Genomic DNA, 22976 nt, shown 5'->3' with positions numbered 1-22976 from the left:
GAGGCTGGACATTTCCGCGTACAGGTGGTTGTGGCTGTTTGCACTTCCTCCTGCGGGTGTCCCCTCCTCAGAGAAGCCACCCACACCTCCCCCAGGGCAAATCTGGCAGCCCCACCCTCTGGGACCTCAGCTGATCCCATATACGGGGCACTACACCTCAGCTGAACTTCTGTGTTTATAGATCACCTACCGTCCTTAGTTCATAAGTTTCTTGAGAATAAGAATACTGTCACCCTCAGAATGGGAGAAAATATTTGCAAACCAATCAACGGACAAAGGATTAATCTCCAAAATAGATAAACAGCTCATGCAGCTCAATATTAAAGAAACAAACAACGCAATCCAAAAATGGGCAGAAGACCTAAATAGACATTTCTCCAAAGAAGACATACAGATGGCCAAGAAGCACGTGAAAAGCTGCTCAACATCACTAATTATTAGAGAAATGCAAATCAAAACTACAATGAGGTATCACCTCACACCAGTTAGAATGGGCATCATCAGAAAATCTACGAACAACAAATGCTGGAGAGGGTGTGGAGAAAAGGGAACCCTCTTGCACTGTTGGTGGGGATGTAAATTGATACAGCCACTATGGAGAACAGTATGGAGGTTCCTTAAAAAACTAAATATAGAATTACCATATGATCCAGCAATCCCACTACTGGGCATATACCCAGAGAAAACTGTAATTCAAAAAGACACATGCACCCCAATGTTCACTGCAGCACTATTTACAATAGCCAGGTCATGGAAGCAACCTAAATGCCCATCGACAGACGAACAGATAAAGAAGTTGTGGTACATATATACAATGGAATATTACTCAGCCATACAACGGAACGAAATTGAGTCATTTGTCGAGACGTGGATGGATCTAGAGACTGTCATACAGAGTGAAGTAAGTCAGAAAGAGAAAAACAAATATCGTATATTAATGCATGTATGTGGAACCTAGAAAAATGGTACAGATGAACCGGTATGCCGGGCAGAAGTAGAGACACAGATGTAGAGAACAAACGTATGGACACCAAGGGAGGAAAGCCACGGGGGAGTGGGGATGGTGGTGTGCTGAATTGGGCGATTGGGATTGACATGTATACACTGATGTGTATAAAATTGATGACTAATAAGAACGTGCTGTATAAAAAAATAAATAAAATAAAATTAAAAAAAAAAAAAAAAAAGAATACTGTCTACTGTCCTCAGCGCCCCCTGGAACACTCACTGTAAATATCCAGGAGGTGCTTGCAGAATGAATGAAACAAACAAGCTCACTCATTTCAAACGTGCGGTCACATGAGTAATCTGACCTTCTCAGAAGTTAAACTTCTGGAAGGAGCCCATTTTCTTAATGTATTCAGCATCGAGTCATCACAAAATATGAACTCTTATAAAGTACTGCCCCCTCACTTCCTATGAGAAAGCAAAATTCCTCAGCAGGGAAATGGGAGGGTAACAGACGTTACCCACAAAACTTTAGGAAGGCTGCGGCTCGCTGAGCACTTCACTAGGGCCCCTGACCGCCTGCCTGGTAGTAGGACAGACACACCAGGAACGGCTGCTGACCGGCAGAAAGAGCGCCCGGCCAGGCAGGCAGCACACCCCGCACCCTGCCAAGCGAGGTCCGGCCAGCAAGGGAAAGACGCTCTCCACTTCAGAACCACCCACCACTAGAAAGCCAGGTCCTGCCAGGGCCTGGGCACACGAGGCCTCCCTTACAAGGGTTAAAAATCTGTGGCCTTGCTCTGCCTCGAATAAAAGACAGTGATGGGGACAACGTGACCATCTCCAGATGAACTTTCAACTTCGTTTCAAGTGCCTGGGTGCTGGGTCACAGTGGATTTCTAAACTCTTCCAATACTCAAAAATACCAATTTCTAAGATGCAGAAGGGTTGTTAAACATAACACTTAGCACAGACCCTAGTCCCACTCCCGGGTATTTTCTCAAGTCAGGTAAAAACCCAAGTTCACATGGAAACCTGTCCTGGGATGTTTACTGCAGGTTTATTCCTGATCCCCTCAAAACTGGAAACATCCCACAAGTCCTGCCACCTGCAGGTGAATGGACAAACGGAAAATGGAATACAACACAGCAAGAAAAAGGAGTGACTTCTCATACCCGCAACAACAGGGATGACGGACTTCCCTGGTGGTCCAGTGGCTAAGACTCTGCGCTCCAAATGCGGGGGGCCCGGGGTCCAACCCTGCTCAGGGAACTAGATCCCGCACGCCACAACTAAAACATACTGCACGCGGCAATGAAGATCCCATGTGCCGCAACTAAGACACAGCACAGCCAAGTAAATAACTAAATAAATAAATATTTAAAACAACAACAACAACAAACAAACAAACCAGGGATGAACCTCGCATAGGTTTTGCTGAGCCAAAGCAGCCAGAATCTAAAAGCTACATGCTGTTGTTCCGTTTATCTGACTTTCTGGAAAAGCCAAAACCTTAGGGACAGAGAGGAGATTAGTGGCCAAGAGGCTAGAGGCGCGCTGGCGCCTAAAGGCAGCAAATGGGATGACGGGATTGCTCTGCCACCTGACGGCAATCATCTGTCAAAACTCCTACAACTGTGCACTACAAGTGAATTATGCTTCACGGCTACTAAGGATAAACAAATTATTACATTTTGAAAAATGCGCCGGCCAGCCAACCCGTACATGACAAGTGCAGTAAGAGGGCCGGGGAGGCGAGGCAAGTGGATCAGCTGGAGTTCTGAAGGTTGTCCCCACTTTCAGTTTCCCACCCCTGGGATGTCTCCCCGCCCTGCCCAATGCTCAGGCCGCCCACCCAGGCCACCCAGAGTTACCCAACCGGAAAAGCCAGAGCCCAGGCTCAGCCGCGCCTCTGGGCACAGGAAGAGCAAAAATAGAAAGCGCCAGTGCGCAGTGGCGGGCTGGAAACCCTCCGACCTCGGAGAACTGCGGAGAACCGGGACCGGAGTCAACAACGGCTCCCAGGCGGTCCCAGCGTCCCGACCCCGCCCCCGGCCGCGACACGGTTTCCACAAACTGACACACACGGAGCCCGCGCGAGGGGTGGGTCGCGCGGGCTTCCCCGCCGGGGCCCCTGGAGGCCAGTCCCCCGCAAGCCGAGCGCACGAAAGGGCGCCCCAAAGGCGCCGGCCCAAGGCGCCCGCTGCGCTTTCCCTCCCGAAGGTGGGCTGCGGGGCCCAAACGTAAACCCTGAGACAAGAACACGCTCACCACGCCGCCACGGGGGACGAGATGCCGGGCGCCCACCTGCCTGGACACCCTGCATATCTGGAATCACCGGACGCCTGTGTAAATTTCCGTTTGCTGTGTCATTTTCCAAAGGCCACTCAAGATCAGGGGACAGGATGCCTCCTCTCCAAGGGTCCAGCCAGCCCACCCACTAAAATTACGGGACACAATGCTTCCGTTCCAAGGGGCCTGCCAGCCCACCCACTCAAATTAGGGGAGACAACGCCTCCTCCCCAAGGATCCAGCCAGCCCACCCACTCAAGATCAGAGGGACAAAATGCCTAACTAAAACAAAACAAAACAAAAACACAAAAAACTGGAGAGAGGGAGGAAAGGGTGTCCTCAAAAATAAAAAAACTAAGCACGTTGACAGCACTAAGAATAAACTACCAGGAAAAAGAAACCCGACGTGTCAGATCATAAAGTATGGAAGGGCAAGCCCGCCGGCAGTCCAGGCCCAGGGGGACCGGGGTCCCCAGCCCTACAGAGCCAACGGCAGCCCGGCTCAGGCGCCCCTCGGAAGCGCGGGGTCCCCGCGGCCGAGTCTGCGCCCCCGGCCGGCCCCGGCTCCCTTCTGCCCACTATGTGCGCGGGGGCTGGAAACGGCCGCGGAGAACTACGGCGGGGCGGAAAGGGAGGCTCCAAAGAGGGTCTGGCGACTCGAGTCGCTCCGTTTCTCGGTGGGCTCAGCGCGCGCCGTGGGGGAAGAGGGGCGGGAGTCTGGGAATAGGGGACGGGCGGCACTCACGTAGACTGGCAGCGGCCACGGGTAGACGGCGGGCTCGGCCCACACGGGCGACTCCAGCCTCAGCCCCAACTTCTCCCCCATGTTTTCGCGCATGCCCCCCACACCAGGCTAGTCTGGCGGTTTGGGGAGGGGCGGGGCGCCGCCGGCGGGGGCGGGGCAGGCGGGCGGGTGGGAGGCTGAGGGGAGGGGGCCTGGCCTGGGTCTCAGCCGCCGCCGCCGCGCTCCCGTCTAGCCCCCGGCTCCCTCTTTGTGCTCACAGGCCCGGGACCTCCAGCGCTGCCGCCAACTCGGGCCAGCGTGAGGCGAGCACAATGAGCCCGGGCCGGGCTGAACCACTCACTCATGGCGCGCGCACCGCCCGCCCCGTGGACTCGCCCGCTCGCACGGACGCAAGCACGCACGCACGTCTTCGGCTGCCCCCTGCCACCCCCACCGGCCCGAAGTGGGGACCCGGGAAGACCCCTCGGGGCCTGGGGTGGCAGGTTCGGCTCCCGCCCTTGACGTACCGTGACACCTCCCCCCCCCCCAATAATAAGACTATAATTCCTCATTAAGTATGACAGCCGGAATCCCGGCTTCTGTTCACAAAAATGCCGTGTGTTTAGCCTATGCTAGGCACCAGACCCTGGACGCTCAGTACTGGAAAAAAAGGAAATGCCCTGCCCTCATGGCACTAACATTTTAATTGGAATAGTAGTGACAATGGTCAAGGGAGAAAATAAAGTGTCATCATCACCACGGGGATGGTTAATCTCATGTGCGCACTGCGTGGGGCCCCGGCAACCACAAACATTATTCCAGATGTGGCCAGGAAGGTATTTTTCAGAAGAGATGAACACTGAAATTGGTCCACTTTGCGTAAAGGAGATTGTCAATGCCGTGGCGTGGGTGGGCATCGTCCATCAGTTGAAGGACTGGAGAGAAAAATGAGGTTCCCTAGAAAGAGGGAACTGTTCCTCCAGTGGCCTTGGGACATCAGCTCTTCCCTGTGTCTTCAGCCCAGAGTCCTGCCCTGACTTGCCTGCCTCACGGTCACATGAGTCAACCCCTTAAAACAAAACTATATATGTAAAAATACTGAATATATACAAGCCTATTAATTTGTATATGTGTGTATACATATTATATATATGTATACACATATGTTTATATGTGCGTGCGTTTGTAGTATATGTGTAAGTACTATATACAGTATACATACAAGCTTATATATTTGTGTGTATATATTGTATACATGTATGTATGTGTATATATATAGTATACATATTATAAATGTGAACATGCTGTATATATGCACACACCCATATATTGATATAGGGGTGTGTGTATATATACAGTATATGTGCATTGTATGTATGTATGTATACAGTGTATATTTATATATAGGTGTGTATATATGTTGTATACCTGTATGTGTATATGTTTCTAGGTATTATATGTATATATGTATATACTATTATATACACACTTGCGTATGTATTTATATGTGTATGTACATGCGCATATTTACATATAGGTGTGTATGTGTGTGTATACATTGTATATATGTATGTGTATATATCTTATATATATGATATATGTATGTATATATACGATGAATTTATATATACAGTACATATATATTTTTATGTTATATGCTTTTATATGTAGGTGTATATGTGTGTCTATATGTATGTACGTGTATGTATTGCATATATTATATGTGTATGTATGTATACTGTCTGTATACACACCTAAATATCTTTGTATGTGTGTATGTATGTATGATGTATGTGTACCTAGGTGTGTATATTGCATATGTTATACGTATGTGTACATACTGTATATATACAAACTATGCATTTTGTATGTGTGTATGTATAGTGTATATGTATGTGTGTATTGTATATATTATGTGTATATGTGTGTATGCATACTGTATATATACAAACTATGCATTTTATATGTGTGTATATATGTATGTGTGTATTGTATATACTATATGTGTATATGTGTGTATGCATACTGCATATATACACAGCTGTATGTGTATGCGTGTACATATGTACGTGTGTGTGTATATACACACACACACCCTATGGATTCTGTTTGTCTGGAGAACCCTCACTGATACGGACACTTATGACAATTGAGTACCTGCTCTTTGCCAGCCAGGGAGCCAAAGGCTTGTCCTTTTGGTGTCTCCCTTAAGTGTCACAAGTCCCAGGAGGGAAGGTGATGCGGCTCCTACCAGTTGAGGTGCCTCAGGGTCAGAGAGGCGCACAGGGCGGGGCGCTGGAGCCTGGTGGAGCCCAGGTGGAGCTCTAGCAGCAGTACAGCCTAGCAGTCCCACTTCCCCGGGTGCTTCTCACAAAGACGCCGAGGGAGAGACGGGATCTGAAGGAGGGGATGAGGAAGCTTCCGTGGGTCCGCAAGCCCAGACCAAGGCTGACTCGTCAAGGGTGTTAGAGGTCAGGACTGTGGTTACCCTGGGGGTGGGCTTACACAGAGCCATTCACATTCTGAAAAAGTATCCATTCTGCTCTTGTTTGTATGTTTACCCCCCTCCCCCAAATCTTTTAAAAACAGATTCTCTTGGTTGCTGGGAACACACACGGGGAAGCTGTGTGTGAGGGGTTATGATCCAGGGGACAGGGAGGATAAGCCCCCCACTCGTAGGGCCAGGAGTGGCTCAGCTTTGTGAGCTGAGGATGGCCCACGAGGTCCCAAAAAGAAGGGTCCCTGCTCCGTCCCTGCTCTGTGCACCCCATTCCCAGCCTGAGAAGCCCAGAGCCACCCACCCCCCCACACACACACCAGGGAGGAGAGCCAGTCACCCTGGCTTCCAGGCTCCGGCTCCAAGGCTCCCGGCACTAGGAGCTATTTTCAGCTTTCATGCTCTGTCTGTCTCTCGCCCGCTCCCTCCCTCCCTCCCTCCTCCGCTTCTTCCCCTCCCGCTCCATCTGTCCTCCCCTCCACCCTGCATTTCTACACAGGATGGCTCACAGACAGCTCCTCCCCGTGCCCACCTGCCACCATTCGATGGATGTCAAAGCAAGCCCTGGGGACTTCCCTGGAGGTCCAGTGATTAAGACTCTGAGCTTCCAATGCAGGGGGCGCGGGTTCGATCCCCGATCAGGGAAATAAGATCACACGTGCCGCACGGCACGGCCAAAAAAAATAAATGAATAAAAAATAAAGTTATAGAAAGTGAGGGGATGGAAAAAGATATTCCATGCAAATGGAAATCAAAAGAAAGCTGGAGTAGCAATTCTCATATCAGAAAAAATAGACTTTAAAATAAAGACTATTACAAGAGACAAAGAAGGACACTATATAATGATCAAGGGATCGATCCAAGAGGAAGCTATAACAATTGTAAATATTTATGCACCCAACATAGGAGCACCTCAATACATAAGGCAAATACTAACAGCCATAAAAGGGGAAATCGACAGCAACACAATCATAGTAGGGGACTTTAACACCCCACTTTCACCAATGGACAGATCATCCAAAATGAAAATAAATAAGGAAACACAAGCTTTAAATGATACATTAAACAAGATGGACTTAATTGATATTTATAGGACATTCCACCCAAAAACAACAGAATACACATTTTTCTCAAGTGCTCATGGAACATTCTCCAGGATAGATCATATCTTGGGTCACAAATCAAGCCTTGGTAAATTTAAGAAAATTGAAATCGTATCAAGTATCTTTTCCGACCACAACGCTATGAGACTAGATATCAATTACAGGAAAAGATCTGTAAAAAATACAAACACATGGAGGCTACACAATACACTACTTAATAACGAAGTGATCACTGAAGAAATCAAAGGGGAAATCAAAAAATACCTAGAAACAAATGACAATGGAGACACGATGACCAAAAACCTATGGGACGCAGCAAAAGCAGTGCTAAGAGGGAAGTTTATAGCAACACAAGCCTACATCAAGAAACAGGAAACATCTCGAATAAACAACCTAACCTTGCACCTAAAGCAATTAGAGAAAGAAGAACAAAAAAACCCCAAAGCCAGCAGAAGGAAAGAAATTATAAAGATCAGGTCAGAAATAAATGAAAAATAAATGAAGGAAACAATAGCAAAAATCAATGAAATTAAAAGCTGGTTCTTTGAGAAGATAAACAACATTGATAAACCATTAGCCAGACTCATCAAGAGAAAAAGGAGAAGACTCAAATCAATAGAATTAGAAATGAAAAAGGAGAAGTAACCACTGACACTGCAGAAATACAAAAGATCATGAGAGATTACTACAAGCAACTCTATGCCAATAAAATGGACAACCTGGAAGAAATGGACAGATTCTTAGAAATGCACAAACTGCCGAGACTGAACCAGGAAGAAATAGAAAATATGAACAGACCAATCACAAGCACTGAAATTGAAACTGTGATTAAAAACCTTCCAACAAACAAAAGCCCAGGACCAGATGGCTTCACAGGTGAATTCTATCAAACATTTAGAGAAGAGCTAACACCTATCCTTCTCAAACCCTTCCAAAATATTGCAGACGGAGGAACACTCCCAAACTCATTCTACGAGGCCACCATCACCCTGATACCAAAACCAGACAAAGATGTCACAAAGAAAGAAAACTACAGGCCAATATCACTGATGAACATAGATGCAAAAATCCTCAACAAAATACTAGCAAACAGAATCCAACAGCACATTAAAAGGATCATACACCATGATCAAGTGGGGTTTATCCCAGGAATGCAAGGATTCTTCAATATACGCAAATCAATCAACGTGATACACCATATTAACAAATTGAAGGAAAAAAACCATATGATCATCTCAATAGATGCAGAGAAAGCTTTCGACAAAATTCAACACCCATTTATAATAAAAGCCCTGCAGAAAGTAGGCATAGAGGGAACTTTCCTCAACATAATAAAGGCCATATATGACAAACCCACAGCCAACATTGTCCTCAATGGTGAAAAACTGAAACCATTTCCACTAAGATCAGGAACAAGACAAGGTTGCCCACTCTCACCACTATTATTCAACATAGTTATGGAAGTGTTAGCCACAGCAATCAGAGAAGACAAAGAAATAAAAGGAATCCAACTCGGAAAAGAAGAAGTAAAGCTGTCACTATTTGCAGATGACATGATACTATACATAGAGAATCCTAAAGATGCTACCAGAAAACTCCTAGAGCTAATCAATGAATTTGGTAAAGTAGCAGGATACAAAATTAATGCACAGAAATCTCTTGCATTTCTATACACTAATGACGAAAAATCTGAAAGTGAAATTAAGAAAACACTCCCGTTTACCATTGCAACAAAAAGAATAAAATATCTAGGAATAAACCTACCTAAGGAGACAAAAGACCTGTATGCAGAAAATTATAGGACACTGATGAAAGAAATTAAAGATGATACAAATAGATGGAGAGATATACCATGTTCCTGGATTGGAAGAATCAACATTGTGAAAATGACTCTATTACCCAAAGCAATCTACAGATTCAATGCAATCCCTATCAAACTGCCACTGGCATTTTTCACAGAACTAGAACAAAGAAATTCACAATTTGTATGGAAACACAAAAGACCCCGAATAGCCAAAGCAATCTTGAGAACGAAAAATGGATCTGGGGGAATCAGGCTCCCTGACTTCAGACTATATTACAAAGCTACAGTAATCAAGACAGTTTGGTACTGGCACAAAAACAGAAATATAGATCAATGGAACAGGATAGAAAGCCCAGAGATAAACCCACGCACATATGGTCACCTTATCTTTGATAAAGGAGGCAAGAATATACAGTGGAGAAAAGACAGCCTTTTCAATAAGTGGTGCTGGGAAAATTGGACAGATACATATAAAAGTATGAAATTAGAACACTCCCTGACACCATGCACAAAAATAAACTCAAAATGGATTAAAGACCTAAGTGTAAGGCCAGACACTATCAAACACTTAGAGGAAAACATAGGCAGAACACTCTATGACATACATCACAGCAAGATTCTTTTTGGCCCAGCTCCTAGAGAAATGGAAATAAGAACACAAATAAACAAATGGGACCTAATGAAAGTTAAAAGCTTTTGCACAGCAAAGGAAACCATAAACAAGACCAAAAGACAACCATCAGAATGGGAGAAAATATTTGCAAATGAAGCAACTGACAAAGGATTAATCTCCAAGATTTACAAGCAGCTCATGCAGCTCAATAACAAAAAAACGAACAACCCAATCCAAAAATGGGCAGAAGACCTAAATAGACATTTCTCCAAAGAAGATATACAGATTGCCAACAGACACATGAAAGAATGCTCAACATCCTTAATCATTAGAGAAATGCAAATCAAAACTACAATGAGATATCATCTCACACCGGTCAGAATGGCCATCATCAAAAAATCTAGAAACAATAAATGCTGGAGAGGGTGTGGAGGAAAGGGAACACTCTTGCACTGTTGGTGGGAATGTAAATTGATACAGCCACTATGGAGAACAGTAAAAACTACAAATAGAACTACCATACGACCCAGCAATCCCACTACTGGGCATATACCCTGAGAAAACCATAGTTCAAAAAGAGTCATGTACCAAAATGTTCATTGCAGCTCTATTTACAATAGCCAGGACATGGAAGCAACCTAAGTGTCCATCATCGGATGAATGGATAAAGAAGATGTGGCACATATATACAATGGAATATTACTCAGCCATAAAAAAATGAAATGGAGGTATTTGTAGTGAGGTGGATGGAGTTAGAGTCTGTCATACAGAGTGAAGTAAGTCAGAAAGAGAAAAACAAATACAGTATGCTAACACATATATACGGAATCTAAGGAAAAAAAAAAAAAGGTCATGAAGAACCTAGTGGCAAGACGGGAATAAAGACATAGACCTACTAGAGAATGGACTTGAGGATATGGGGAGGGGGTGGGGTGAGATGTGACAGGGTAAGAGAGTGTCATGGACATATATACACTACAAAATGTAAAATAGATAGCTAGTGGGAAGCAGCCACATAGCACAGGGAGATCAGCTCGGTGCTTTGCGACCACCTAGAGGGGTGGGATGGGGAGGGTGGGATGGAGGGAGATGCAAGAGGGAAGAGAAATGGGAACATATTGTATGTGTATAACTGATTCACTTTGTTATAAAGCAGAAGCTAACACACCATTGTAAGGCAATTATACTTCAATAAAGATGTTTAAAAAATAAATAAATAAATAAATAAAGTTATAGTGATGAAACAGCCCTAGTGGTGCAAGGATGGGACGTATAGCTCTATGGTATGGAATAAAGGTCCAGAAACACATATATGAGAACTTGATATGACAGAAAGTGGGGAAATTAAGGAGTTTTCAATAAATGGCATTAGGACAATTGCATATCCATGTGGGAAAAAGTAAATTAGAAAAAAAAAAAAAAAGCCATCCCTGGTCAGGTGTGACCTTGGGCCCAGGGCCATTGGCACACGTTGTCATGTGGGACGTTCTTCCTTAGACTCCTCCCTCCCTCCTGTGTCACTGTCACTTCCTCCAGAACCTTCCTGGACTCCCCTCCACAAGCCCGGGGTGTGCCCTCACCCGCCCTGGATCACCAGAATTCCAATCCCTACCCACCCTTCCCCGCCAGGTAAAGAACTGTGCATGGTCAATAAGACCGTAGAGGTCATTGGCCATTGCTATTGCAGCTGGAATTGTTACTGTGTTTAGATAGGGTGACCAACACCCGCCCCCAGTTTGCCCAGGACCGCTCAGGTTTGAGCACTGAAACTCTGGGGAAACCCTCAGTCCCGGGGGGCCCCAGAAGGCTGGTCAGCCTATTTAGGACAGATCTTTCACTTGATCTCCCAACCCCCGAGAGCCAGATAGGGAATCTCCCCCCTCCTTCCATTGTAACCTTCATTCATTCATCCACTCATCCCTTTATTCAACTCCTTTATTCAGCAAGTATTTATGAAGCATCTACTACACAGCAGACACTCTTCTAGGTGCTGGGGACATAACAGCATCCCTGTCCTCAAAGAGCTCACGTTCTAGCGAGGGCAGCAAACAGTAAACTGAGAAGGTGTGATTTATTACATGGGGATGATGTCTCGGAGACCACTGCAGGGCAGGGGAGGTGGGAGAGGAAAGGGGCAGTTCTAAATGCAGGCGCTGACGGGATTGGGGCAGACCTTGCCCTGGGCCAGGCTGGTTGCTTCAACACAGCTGTCCTCGCCCAGGGCCATCCCGCCCCCGCCTCACCCAGTTCTTCCGTGATGTGTGGGGAAAATCTGTGGTTGTCACAACTGGGGGGGGAGGGGCCCCTGGAATCAAATGGGTGCGGCCAGAGATGCTGCTGAACCCCACACAGTGCCCAGGAGGGGCCCTCAGCAGAGGATGACCCGCCCCGAATAACCCCAGTGCCGCGGGGGAGACCCTGCACTAATATTATTCAGACCCGCTGGTGCCCCCAGATTCCTGCACAGGCAGGGACTCTAACCGGGTCACCTCTATCCCGAGGTGACCTAGAGTGGGGCAGCCAGGAGGGCTGAGATGAGTATCAGGGGTGAAATGACAAATCTCTGTGCCCACTCTCCCCGCCGCACCCCAGGGGCAATGGCCTCTATCTCCTCCCTGTGCAGGTAGCTTTTCCCTGAGCCATTTCTTCTTGTCAAGGTCCCTGTCGCAGGTTGGGTTCCCCGAAGATGACATTGAGAGCAAGGGTTGGAGTGCAGGTGGTTGATGTGAGACGTGCAGGAACAGATACAGCTGCCATAGGGTCCCGCAATTCCACTCCTGGGCATAGATCTGGAGAAAACTCTAATTCAAAACTATACATACACCCCTGGGATTTTCCTGGTGGTCCAGTGGATAAGACTCTGCGCTTCCAGTACAGGGGGCATGGGTTCCATCTCTGCTCAGGGAACTAAGATCTCACATGCTGTGTGACAAAAAAAGAAGAAAGAAAGAAAGAGGGGGGGGGAGAAAGAAAGAAAGAAAAGAAAGAGAGAAAGAAAGAAAGAAAGAAAGAAAGGAAGGAAGGAAGAAAGAAGAAAGAGAAAGAAAGGAAGGAAGGAAGGAAGAAAGAAAGGAAGAAAGAACGAAAGAAAGAAAGAAAGAAAGAAAGAAAGAAAGAAAGAAAGAAAGAAAGAAAGAAAGAAAGAAAGAAAGAAAAAAGAAAGAAAAAAAAGAAAGAAAAGATACATGCACCCCAATGTTCATTGCAGCACTATTTACAATAGCCAAGACATGGAAGCTACCTAAATGTCCACTGATGGATGAATGGATAAAGAAGATGTGGTACATATATACAATGGAATATTATTTAGCCATAAAAAGAATGAAATAATGCTATTTGCAGCAATGTGGATCAACCTAGAGATTATCATACTAAGTGAAGTAAGTCAGAAGAGAAAGACAAATATCATATGATCTCACTTATATGTGAAATCTAAAATACGACACAAATGAACTCGTCTACGAAACAAAAACAGACTCACAGACATAGAGAACAGACTTGTGGTTGCCAAGGGGGAGAAACAGTGAGGGAGGGTTGGTTTGGGAGTTTGGGGTTAGCAGATGCAAACTATTAAATATAGGATGGATAAACTACAACGTCCTACTGTCTAGCACAGGGAACTATATTCAATATCCTGTGATAAGCCATAATGGAAAAGAAAAAAGTTTTATTTATACGTTCCATCCCTAAGTGAGCTGGTCCATCCCCTCCCATGGTTCTAAGTGCAGCCCGAGGCTGCAGACTTCCCACCGTGGTCTTCAGCTCCAAAGCAAGCCACCTGCAAACCACCCACATCTTCCCAGGGGCTGGCAACTCTCCTTTGTTACTGATTCCAAGACGCATCCAGATAGCAAAAATGTGACCATGAAAAGAAACTCAGGCATGTTCAAATCAGGGAAATAACATTCTTATCTCTGTTGAGTACTCGCTTAATTTTAGAGTAGCTTAGAGTTACAAAAAAGTTGCAAAGATCTGTACAGAGTGTACAGAGTGCTGTGGACCCTGACCCAGTACCCCTATTTCCAACACGTTAGTACGTTAGTACGACATGTTTATCCAACTAAGGAACCAAGATGGATGCATTGTTATTAACTAAAGTCCACACTTTATTAGAATTTCCCTAGTATTCCCCTAACATCCTTTTTCTGTCCCAGTCTCCTCTGGGCTGTGACATTTCTCAGACGTCCCTGGGTTTTGATACCTTGAAAGTTTTGAGGAGGACTGGTCAGATATTCTGTCCCTCAATTTGTTTGTCTGTTTGTTTTCTGATGTTTTCTTAGGGTTGGTCTGGAGTTATGGGGTTTAGGGCGGAAGATCCAGACAGAGATAAAAATGCCATTCTCCTCAGGTCACATCAAGAATACACACCATCAACGGGACTTATGACAAATGATTTTACCTTTGATCACCTGGCCAGTATCTTTTTTTTTTTTTTTTGCTGCAATGGGTCTTCATTGCGTGCGGGCTTCTGCAGTTGTGGCAAGGGGGCTCAGTAGTTCTGGCTCCCAGGATCTAGAGCACAGGCTCAGTAGTTGTGGCCCACGGGCTTAGTTGATCTGCAGTACCTGGGATCTTCCCGGACCAGGGCTTGAACCTGTGTCCCCTGCATTGGCAGGCGGATTCTTTTCTTTTCTTTTTTTCTTTTGCAACCAAAACTTTAATCCCAAGGATTCTCACAAAACATATTACAAATGACAGCATGAAAAAAAAAAATTGCACAGTAACTCAAAGTTCAGCTCTACAATATACTCTTAATCTGGCAGGACATTGGTATCTTGATAATCTCAAATTTCCAAAAAATATTACAAAGAGCTATGTATTCATGTACAGCAATCACAGAGGGGACTTATGACCTAACTCAAAGGTAAACTAACTTCCTTGAAACTTCTTAGATTCTAAACTCCCTGGACAACCTCTTGTCCGGTGTGAGGACTAGTGGAATTTTTAAACCTCTAATCTAGGGTAAGGGTGAGGCTTTCATTTTTACCTGCTGGCTTGTGTTCACAGCACCTTTTAAAGACTGCTTGCTTAATTACAGCTGCATACCATATCCCAGCTACAGAAAGTCTTTTCAATGTTCACCAGTGTTGTTTCCATAATAGTAAACATCACACTTTAGGTGGGCAGGAGTTAGAGTTTTATTATCAGTCTAGGCAAGACCAAAAATTCAAAGCAAATTCAATTTTGCTTAAGGGAACATTGTAAGGTAACAATTCTTCATATTACATGCCTTATAGGACCCATTTCAAACCATAGAGAATGACACCTTTATGTGTCACTGTCCCAAGAAACAAACAAATGTGAACAACTAAAACATTTAAAAAGTGCACCAAGCTTCGGAAGTCTCAAACAAAACTTGAATTTTCTGTACATACTCCTGTCAAATGAAGTTATTGCCTGTACACCACTCCTCTTGCAAAGTGGTCTTCTATTTCCTTTCATTTGACCTAGATCAGCTAGAAGACCTAGAGAAAGATCGGGACGGCTTGTGATTTCTCTCCTGGGACAATGATCTCTCTCTTCTCCTATATCTAGAAAGGGACCTGCTCTGGCTGACGGAGAAGGCTCTCCATCTTGGAGATGTGTGGGAGGTGGAGGACTCCTCCTCCGATAATCATCTCGAGGGCGACGACCCCAAGAAGGAGGCGGTCACGATTTCGACTTCTCTTTTACCCATTCGACAGGTCCACTCTTACTCAGCAGCCACATAGTGTTCTCCCATCTAGTTCTCGGACAGCATCGGCTGCATCTCGGGGATCTTCACATTCAACAAGAGCGAGGTTGGCAGGGTTTTTAGCAACCCACACACTTCAGAGTGGTCCATAATAGCCTAAAGCTCGTTCCAATTCAGCCTTGTTACCACTGTTTCCAAGATTCCCTACATAAACTTTACAGTCCAACGGACAGGAATCATGATGCAAGACCCTCGTGGCTCCTGGGTTTCACGGGCCACAGGGTGGTCCCGGGCCTCTAGAATCTGGCAGCTGAATCTGCTCGCACAAGCTGTCCTGTGGGGATGCGTTTCCCCCTATGTGTCCAGCACGGGTCCCTGCTGTCTTGACCCGGCCTCCCAGGTGAGAGGGTGAACCCCAGCTCCCTGGAGCAGACACTCAGAGCCCTGGTGACCGGACTCACGGCTGACGGGGCTGGAGCGGCGGCTGGACATGTGTGGCCAGCCTGGTGGTGTTTGGCCCCGTCTGCAGTTCCAGTTCCAGCTGAGAAAGAGCCTCCCTGTGTTATTTTCTCCTGGTTGTGTAAGGATCCCCGGTGTCATTTGACAGAAATGTAGATGGTGTGTTCTTTCTCTCTTTTCTCCCTGCTTCCTCTCCTCCCTCTCTCCCTCCCTGTCCCTCTTTCCCTGTTCCGCTCTCCCTCTACCTCTTGCCCTCTCCCTCTCTCTCTCTCCCTCTCTCTCTCTCCGTCTGTCTCTCCCTCTCTCCCTCCCTCTCTCCCTCTCCCTCTTCCTCTCTCCCTCTGCCCCTTTCCTCTCCCTCTTTCCTCTCCCTCTTTCCTCTCCCTCTTTCCTCTCCCTCTTTCCTCTCCCTCTTCCCTCTCCTCTCTCCCTCTCCCTCTCTCCCTCCCTCTATCCCTGTGCCTGTTTCCCTGTCCTTGTTTCCCTGTTCCGCTCTCCCTCTACCTGTTTCCCTCTCCCTCTCTCCCCCCCTCTCCCTCTCCCTCCACCTCCTTCCCTCTCTGGAGAGGGAAGGAGGTGGAGGGAGAGGGACAGAGAGCAGGAGAGGGAGGGGGGAGAGGGAGAGAGGCATAGAGGGAGGGAGGGAAAGACAAAGACGTCTCTCCCTCCCTCCCTCTATCCCTCTCTCTCCCTCCCTCTCCTCCCTTTCCCTCTCCCTCCGTCTCTCCATCTCCCTCACTCCCTCCCAGAGAGGGAGAGACGGAGGGGGAGGCAGAGACAAGGGAGAGGGAGAGAAGGAGAGGGAGAGAGAGGGGGGAGAGAGGGAGAGAGAGAGAGAGAGGTCTCTTCCTCCCTCCCTCTCCCTCTCTCCTCCTTCTCTCCCTCTCTCCCTCACTCTCCCTCCCTCTCCCTCTCTCCCTTCCAGAGAGAGAGAGATGGAGGGAGAGGCAGAGACGAGGGAGAGGGGGAGAGGGAGAGGGGGGAGAGAGGGACACGGAGAGGGAGGGAGACAGAGAGGGAAGCAGGCACCCTCTCTCCTTCTCCCTCTCCCTACCTCCTTCTCCGACTCCCCCTCTCCTTCGCTCCCTCCCTCTCCTCTCCATCTGTCTCTCCCTCTCCCTCCCTCCCTCTAGGAGAGGGAGAGGAAGGGAGGGAGAGGGAGAGAGGGAGGTGGAGGGAGATGGAGTGGGGGAGACGTCTCGCCCTCCCTCCCTCTCCGTCCCTCGCCCTTTCCCTTCCTCTCTCTCTCTCCCTCCCTCTGTCTCTCCCTCTCCCTCCGTCTCTCCCTCTCCCTCACTCCCTCCCAGAGAGGGAGAGATGGAGGGAGAGGGGGAGAGGGAGGGGGGAGAGAGGGAGAGGGAGAGGGAAGAGGGAGAGAGGGAGAGAAGGAGGAGAGAGGGAAAGGGAGGAAGAGACCTCTCTCTCTCTCCCTCTCTCCGTCTCTCCCCCCTCTCTCCCCCTTCTCTCTCCCTCTCCCTCTCTCCCTCTCCTTTGTCTCTGCTTCTTCCTCCGTCTCTCCGTCTCTGGGAGGGAGTGAGGGAGATGGAGAGAGGGAGGGAGAGAGAGGGATAGAGGGAGGGAGAGAGAGACGTCTTTGTCTTTCCCTCCATCCCTCTATCCCTCTCTCCCTCTCCCCCCTCTCTCTCCCTCTCCCCCTCTCCCTCTCCTGCTCCCTCTCCCTCTCTCTCCACCTCCTTCCCTCTCCAGAGAGGGAAGGAGGTGGAGAGAGAGGGAGAGGGAGCAGGAGAGGGAGAGAGGGAGAGGGAAAGAGGTAGAGGAAGAGCGGAACAGGGAAACAGAGACAGGGAAAGGGGACAGGGAGAGAGGGAGAGGGAAAGAGGGAGAGGGAGAGCGGAGCAGGGAAACAGGGACAGGGAAACAGGGACAGGGAAAGGGGACAGGGAGAGAGGGAGAGGGAAAGTGGGAGAGGGAGAGGGGGAGGGATAGAGGGAGAGGGCAATAGGGACAGGGAGAGAGGGACAGGGATGGAGGGAGGGAGAGAAGGACAGGGCAAGAGGGACAGGGAGAGAGGGAGGGAGAGAGGCAGAGGGAGAGATGGAGGGAGAGGGAGAGTGAGAGGCAGGGAGGGAGGGATGGAGGGAGAGAGGGAGGCAGAGAGGGAGAGAGGGAGAAGGGCTGATGGGGGCTCCCTCCCCGTCCCATCCTCACCCCACTGCTTTCTCTTTTTTCTGCTTCAACAAACACCAGGCGCCATTTAGATCAGCCCTGAAGTCAACGTTGATGCTTGGACGGCCTGACCTCCCCGCTGCCTTCCAGCCCGGGACCACAGCTGGGAGATGAAGTCTGCGGGGCCCTGGGCGGTGGCGGCGGGCTGCACAGGCACCTCCTCTGACGCCCAATCTCTCCTCGTTTACGAGGCAGCCACCAGCTCCCCTCCCTGACTCCCCAAGATTTGGGGCCTTTTTAATATGTGTCGATAATGCCATGAGCTACTATTTAACTTTTCCACGAGGACCCATCTCCCGAAATGCAGTGGTTTTCAGCCTTGGCTGCACTAGAGAACCCCCAGGGAAGGGAGAGAAGTCTGTACCTCCCTCTCTCTCCCTCTCCCTCCGTATCTCCTTCTGGCTCTCTCCCTCTCCCTCTCCCTCTCCCTCTGGGGTGATGCCCGATGAGCTCAGATTCGCAGATGTTCCCCCCATCCCCTCTCTGTGCCTTGCGTGGGGTCTGGGCCTTCTCACTGTGGCCCGGGTACAGCCTTGACATTCAGACATCGGTTCCTGCAAGGACACTTGCGTTTGGTCCATACCGCTTGTGGCTGCAGTCTGTGCTTCTCCCGTTTAGCATCTTCAGTAGATGGGGGCTGTGCATGAGCCCTTCATCTTCCCCGCAGACACCACTGGTGCTTGCTCGGCCTCGCGGGTGATGCAGGGGGCACGGGGGACAGTCCTGTGTCCCCACCTTCTTGGGCTGCAGACAGGCCACGTTGGTCCTGTGGTGACTGGGGGCTTCCAGGAGAACCCCACCGCAGACCCGGAGAGGTGGCCCCAGAGAAGGTGGCGTACGCCTGGGGCCGGGCCTCACCAGCCAGCCACGGGCCACCTACAGCAACAGGTGTCTCACCGTCCAGGGGCTAGGTGTTTGGGCGCCGTGGGGATGAGTTGCTGTCTGCACGGCAGCCGAGCTTGTATTGTTGAGCCGGGGAGGCCCTGGGTGGCTCCTGGAGAGCCTGGTCGCATTTCTTCCTGCCCTTGGCCTTAGAGCTCATCACAGTTCATGCCGTTTCTGGTTCCAAAAGGACCTGTGTTCACAAAGACCACGTGTTAGGACAGCACCAAAGTGTCTAGAAATCCGGGCCAGGAGGAGGAGGGAGGGTGATTGGCTGTGCCCGCCAGTGGCCTGAGAGCCCTGCCCGCCCGCAGAGACCTGGCCCGGGGCCCGTGGGGAGGGCGTGGCCCACGGTCCCCAGCGCTGGCCGTCTCTGGGTTCCAGGAGAACTGCGCGATCCTCGGCGAGCTGGTAAGGCTGCAGGCTCAGAAGTCCCGCCTGCTGGGGTTCAGCACGCGTGCCGACTCCGTGCTGGAGATGAACATGGCCAAGACCAGCCAGGTGGTGGCCACTTTCCTAGGTAACCCCGCCTCCCCGAGTCTCAGTGGGGACGGGGGTCAGGCGGACCTTGACTGGACGTGGTGCTGCCTGAGACCCCACTGTGTCAGCCCTTGGGGGTCGCCTTCCCCAACCCTTCATTCTGCCTCGAGGGGTGTGGGGTGTGGGGTGGCTGGGGGGCTGCAACAGGGACATAGCTGAGCCTCTCCCCTCCGGCCGCAGATGAGCTGGCCCAGAAGCTGAAGCCCCTCGGGGAGCAGGAGCGGCCGTGATCTTGGAGCTAAAGAAGGCCGAGTGCCAGAGGCGGGGCCTGCACTTTGACGGGCCCATCAACGTCTAGGACCTGTGCTACTACATGAACCAGGGGGAGGAGATGCGCTACCACGTGGACCAGTACCTGCTCAATGAGTCCTTCCCCATGCAGGTGGTCACGCGCGGGCGGCTGGGCATCTCCCAGGAGCTGCTGGGGCTGACCTTCGACCTGCAGGAGGGCGCCAACATGTGTCACGAAGATGTGAGGCTCTACACGGTCCGGGACGCGGCCGCGGGCAAGGTCATCCATCGGCAAGTTCTACCTGGACCTCTACCCTCGGTGCATGCTTGGGGGAACCTGTCGGCCGTGGGCCGGGGCTCCTCTGTGGAAGCGGGGCCTCACCCGTGTCCCTCCCCAGGGAAGGGAAGTCCAGGCACATGGCCTGCTTTGGCCTGCAGCCGGGCTGCCTGCAGCAGGATGGGAGGCGCCAGATCGCCATCGTGCCTATGGTGGCCAACTTCACCAAGCCTAAGCCCAACCCGCCCTCCCTGTTGCAGCATGATGAGCTGGAGACCTACTTCTATGAGTTCTGGCAAGCAATGCACCAGCTCCCCTCCCAGGTGAGTGTGGGCGCGGGGCTGCAGGCAGGTGGCGGGGAGGGCCCGGGCTCTCCCGTGGTCCTCAGACAGGCCCTCGCCACGGGATTCTTCCGCTGATGTCACCCCGCACGAGGCGGCGCCCTCGTTGTCAGTTTCCATCATCAAACCCCACGCACTGGGCGTGTAAACAACGGAAGTGGATGTCCTCGAGACTCTGGAGGCTGGAAGCCCCAGATCAAGGAGTCAGGACTGGTTCCCTGCATGTTAAATACATGTATTCAAGAGTTGCCTTTAAAAAAGACAAAAGAAAAGAAAGGAATATTGCATGCAAGTCTGGTGACAAGCGGTGATGAGAACCAGAGGGTAGGCTCTGGGGCCTGGAGCGACGCGCCCTGTGAGGCCCTGGGGCTGCTGGCAGTCTCGGTGGAGGCTCAGCAAGTCCCAGTGACTTCCCCACGGGGGGGGGTCCCCAGCTGAGCGTCTGGGCCCAGGACCCAGTGCTCGTTCAGTCTTCCTGCGGTCAGCCCTTCGTCCTGAGAGCGACGCTCTCACAGGCTGCACCGGAGCGCGTGGGGACACTTTACTGAGCTGTGCAGCCGTCACTACTGCCCTGTTTTGGAACATTTCCCTCACCCCAAAAATGTCCCTCATGCCTTTAGTTATGATTCCCTCCCCTCCCCTGCCCCTGACAACCAGGAACCCACTCTGACTCTGTGGATCTACCTGTTCTGGACGTTTCCCCTCAGTGGGGTCACACCCTGTGTGTCCTTCTGTGTCTGACTTCTCTCGCTGAGCATCGTGTTCTCAGGGTGCATCCACGTGGCAGCGAGTGTCAGGGCTCCACAGCTGTGCGTGGCTGAGGGCCGGAAAAAGACAAACGAAAAGAAAGGCACGTTGCCTGCGAATCTGGTGACAGCCGGTGATGAGAACCAGAGGGTAGGCTCTGGGGCCGGGAGCGCCGCGCCCTGTGAGGCCCTGGCGCTGCTGCCAGTCTCGGTGGGGCACGGGCAGCGCCGTCCCCCAGGAGCTGCTGGACAAGCTCATCAAGTCCCGGCTGGCCAACCCCAGTGCGGCCGGGCCAAGGGAATGCAAAGGGGCTTCCGGACCGCCCGGCTGCAAAGTGCGCCCTGGACTCAGTGCCAGCTCCCCCGTCTCCTTCCTCCTGCCCTCCAGGCCTCTTCAACCTGCGCCAGATCGTCCTGGCCAAGGTGGACCAGGCCCTGAACACGCAGACGCCCGCCGACCCGGCCCAGGAGAATGCCCGCCTCTGCCAGGAGATCCTCGGGGTCCCAGCCACGCCAGGTAGCCAAGCGCACGCCGGGCCCACCTTAGCGGTCGGTTGGCAGCTACTGCCCAGGTCAAGAGGATCCTCTGGTCGTGTGTGAAGGGGGACCGACTGACGGGCTCTGGCAAAGGCCCACTGACCTCTGGCCTCTTCCTGCCTCGGTTCCTGGGCTGGTCCCTCCAGCTGTGGCCCACGGAGTCCGAGGGTGGGGTGGGCGTATCTGCACGTGCTTTCTGGAAAGCCTGGAAGAGACAGGAGAGGGCTTCATACCCTGGATGGAACACGTCGACGAGGTTTGCCCGTGCGTGTCAGTGCGGAGATGCAGTTCACTCCCTCGTGAGCGCTTTAACCCGCGCTCTCCCCATGCTGGAGGGCGAGCCCTGACTCATCCCTCGGAGCCTCGGGCAGCTGACCTTGTAAGAGGCTTAGGGGGGAACCCTCGTGAGCTTCAGCAGAAAGTCGGCAAAAATTTATTTGTGTCCCCCCACTGAGTTGCCACCAAGGTCCCCGTTTCCTAGAAGTGTTGGGCCAATACTCCCTCTAGTGGCAGGGGACGCAGACAGGGCTGTTTTGAGGCCCCAAGCTCCGGGCTCTGGGAAGGGGCACGGAGTGGCCAGGGGGCCGGGCAGGAGCCTCTCCGCGTGTGTCCCAGGGACCCACCTGCCTGCGACCTTCGGCCACCTGGCAGGAAGCTACGACGCCCAGTCCTATGGCTACCTGTGCAGCGAGGTGTACTCCGCGGACACGTTCCACACACGTTTCAAGCAGGAGGGCGTCCTGAGTGGCAAGGTGAGAGGCCGGCCTGCCGTGCAGACCAACAAGAAGGTCCTTGGCCTGGGCCTAAATGCTTGTGCCGCCCGCCTGGGCCTGCCAGGCTCTGAGGGCCCTGCCCTGGACCCCCTGCTCCCCTGCCCTTTGTTCAGTCACAGCAGAGGTGGCCACACCCACACCCTCAGTGAAGGGGGTGCTCCACCATCCTGCAGCCCCGCCCCCTCTCGTCAGGTTGCCATGGACTACAGAAGCTGCATTCTGAGGCCAGGGGGCTCCGAGGATGCCAAGGGCATGGTGAAGCTCTTCCTGGGTTGTGACCCCACGCAGGACGCCTTCCTCCTGAGCAAAGGGCTGCAGGTTGAGGGCTGCAAGCCGCAGGCCTGCTGA

General features: G+C 50.7%; 2 protein-coding genes across 2 annotated transcripts in view; one reads left to right on the top strand and one right to left on the bottom strand.

Moving 5' to 3' along the window:
- Positions 1-4329, bottom strand: part of LOC137758353 (DNA (cytosine-5)-methyltransferase 1-like) — a 19118-nt gene extending 14789 nt beyond the window's left edge. Inside the window, exons 1-2 of the mRNA XM_068534459.1 lie at positions 4326-4329; positions 3986-4228 (exon numbers count right to left, since the gene is read on the bottom strand). Of these exons, the coding sequence (XP_068390560.1) occupies positions 3986-4228; positions 4326-4329 (247 nt within the window). The remainder of the gene's footprint in view (positions 1-3985; positions 4229-4325) is intronic.
- LOC137758352 (thimet oligopeptidase-like) lies at positions 4328-22976 on the top strand. Its single transcript, XM_068534458.1, is given in 13 exon segments — positions 4328-4467; positions 11518-11610; positions 15833-16055; positions 19571-19703; positions 19904-19945; positions 19948-20240; positions 20242-20273; positions 20353-20582; positions 21342-21469; positions 21534-21600; positions 21707-21835; positions 22471-22607; positions 22821-22976. Coding segments are annotated over 13 exon segments (1803 nt in total).

Source organism: Eschrichtius robustus, unplaced genomic scaffold (genome assembly GCF_028021215.1).
Source record: "Eschrichtius robustus isolate mEscRob2 unplaced genomic scaffold, mEscRob2.pri scaffold_81, whole genome shotgun sequence".
NCBI lineage: Eukaryota > Metazoa > Chordata > Mammalia > Artiodactyla > Eschrichtiidae > Eschrichtius > Eschrichtius robustus.
Note: the sequence above shows the minus strand (reverse complement) of the source record. Positions and strands in the feature narration are given on the sequence as shown.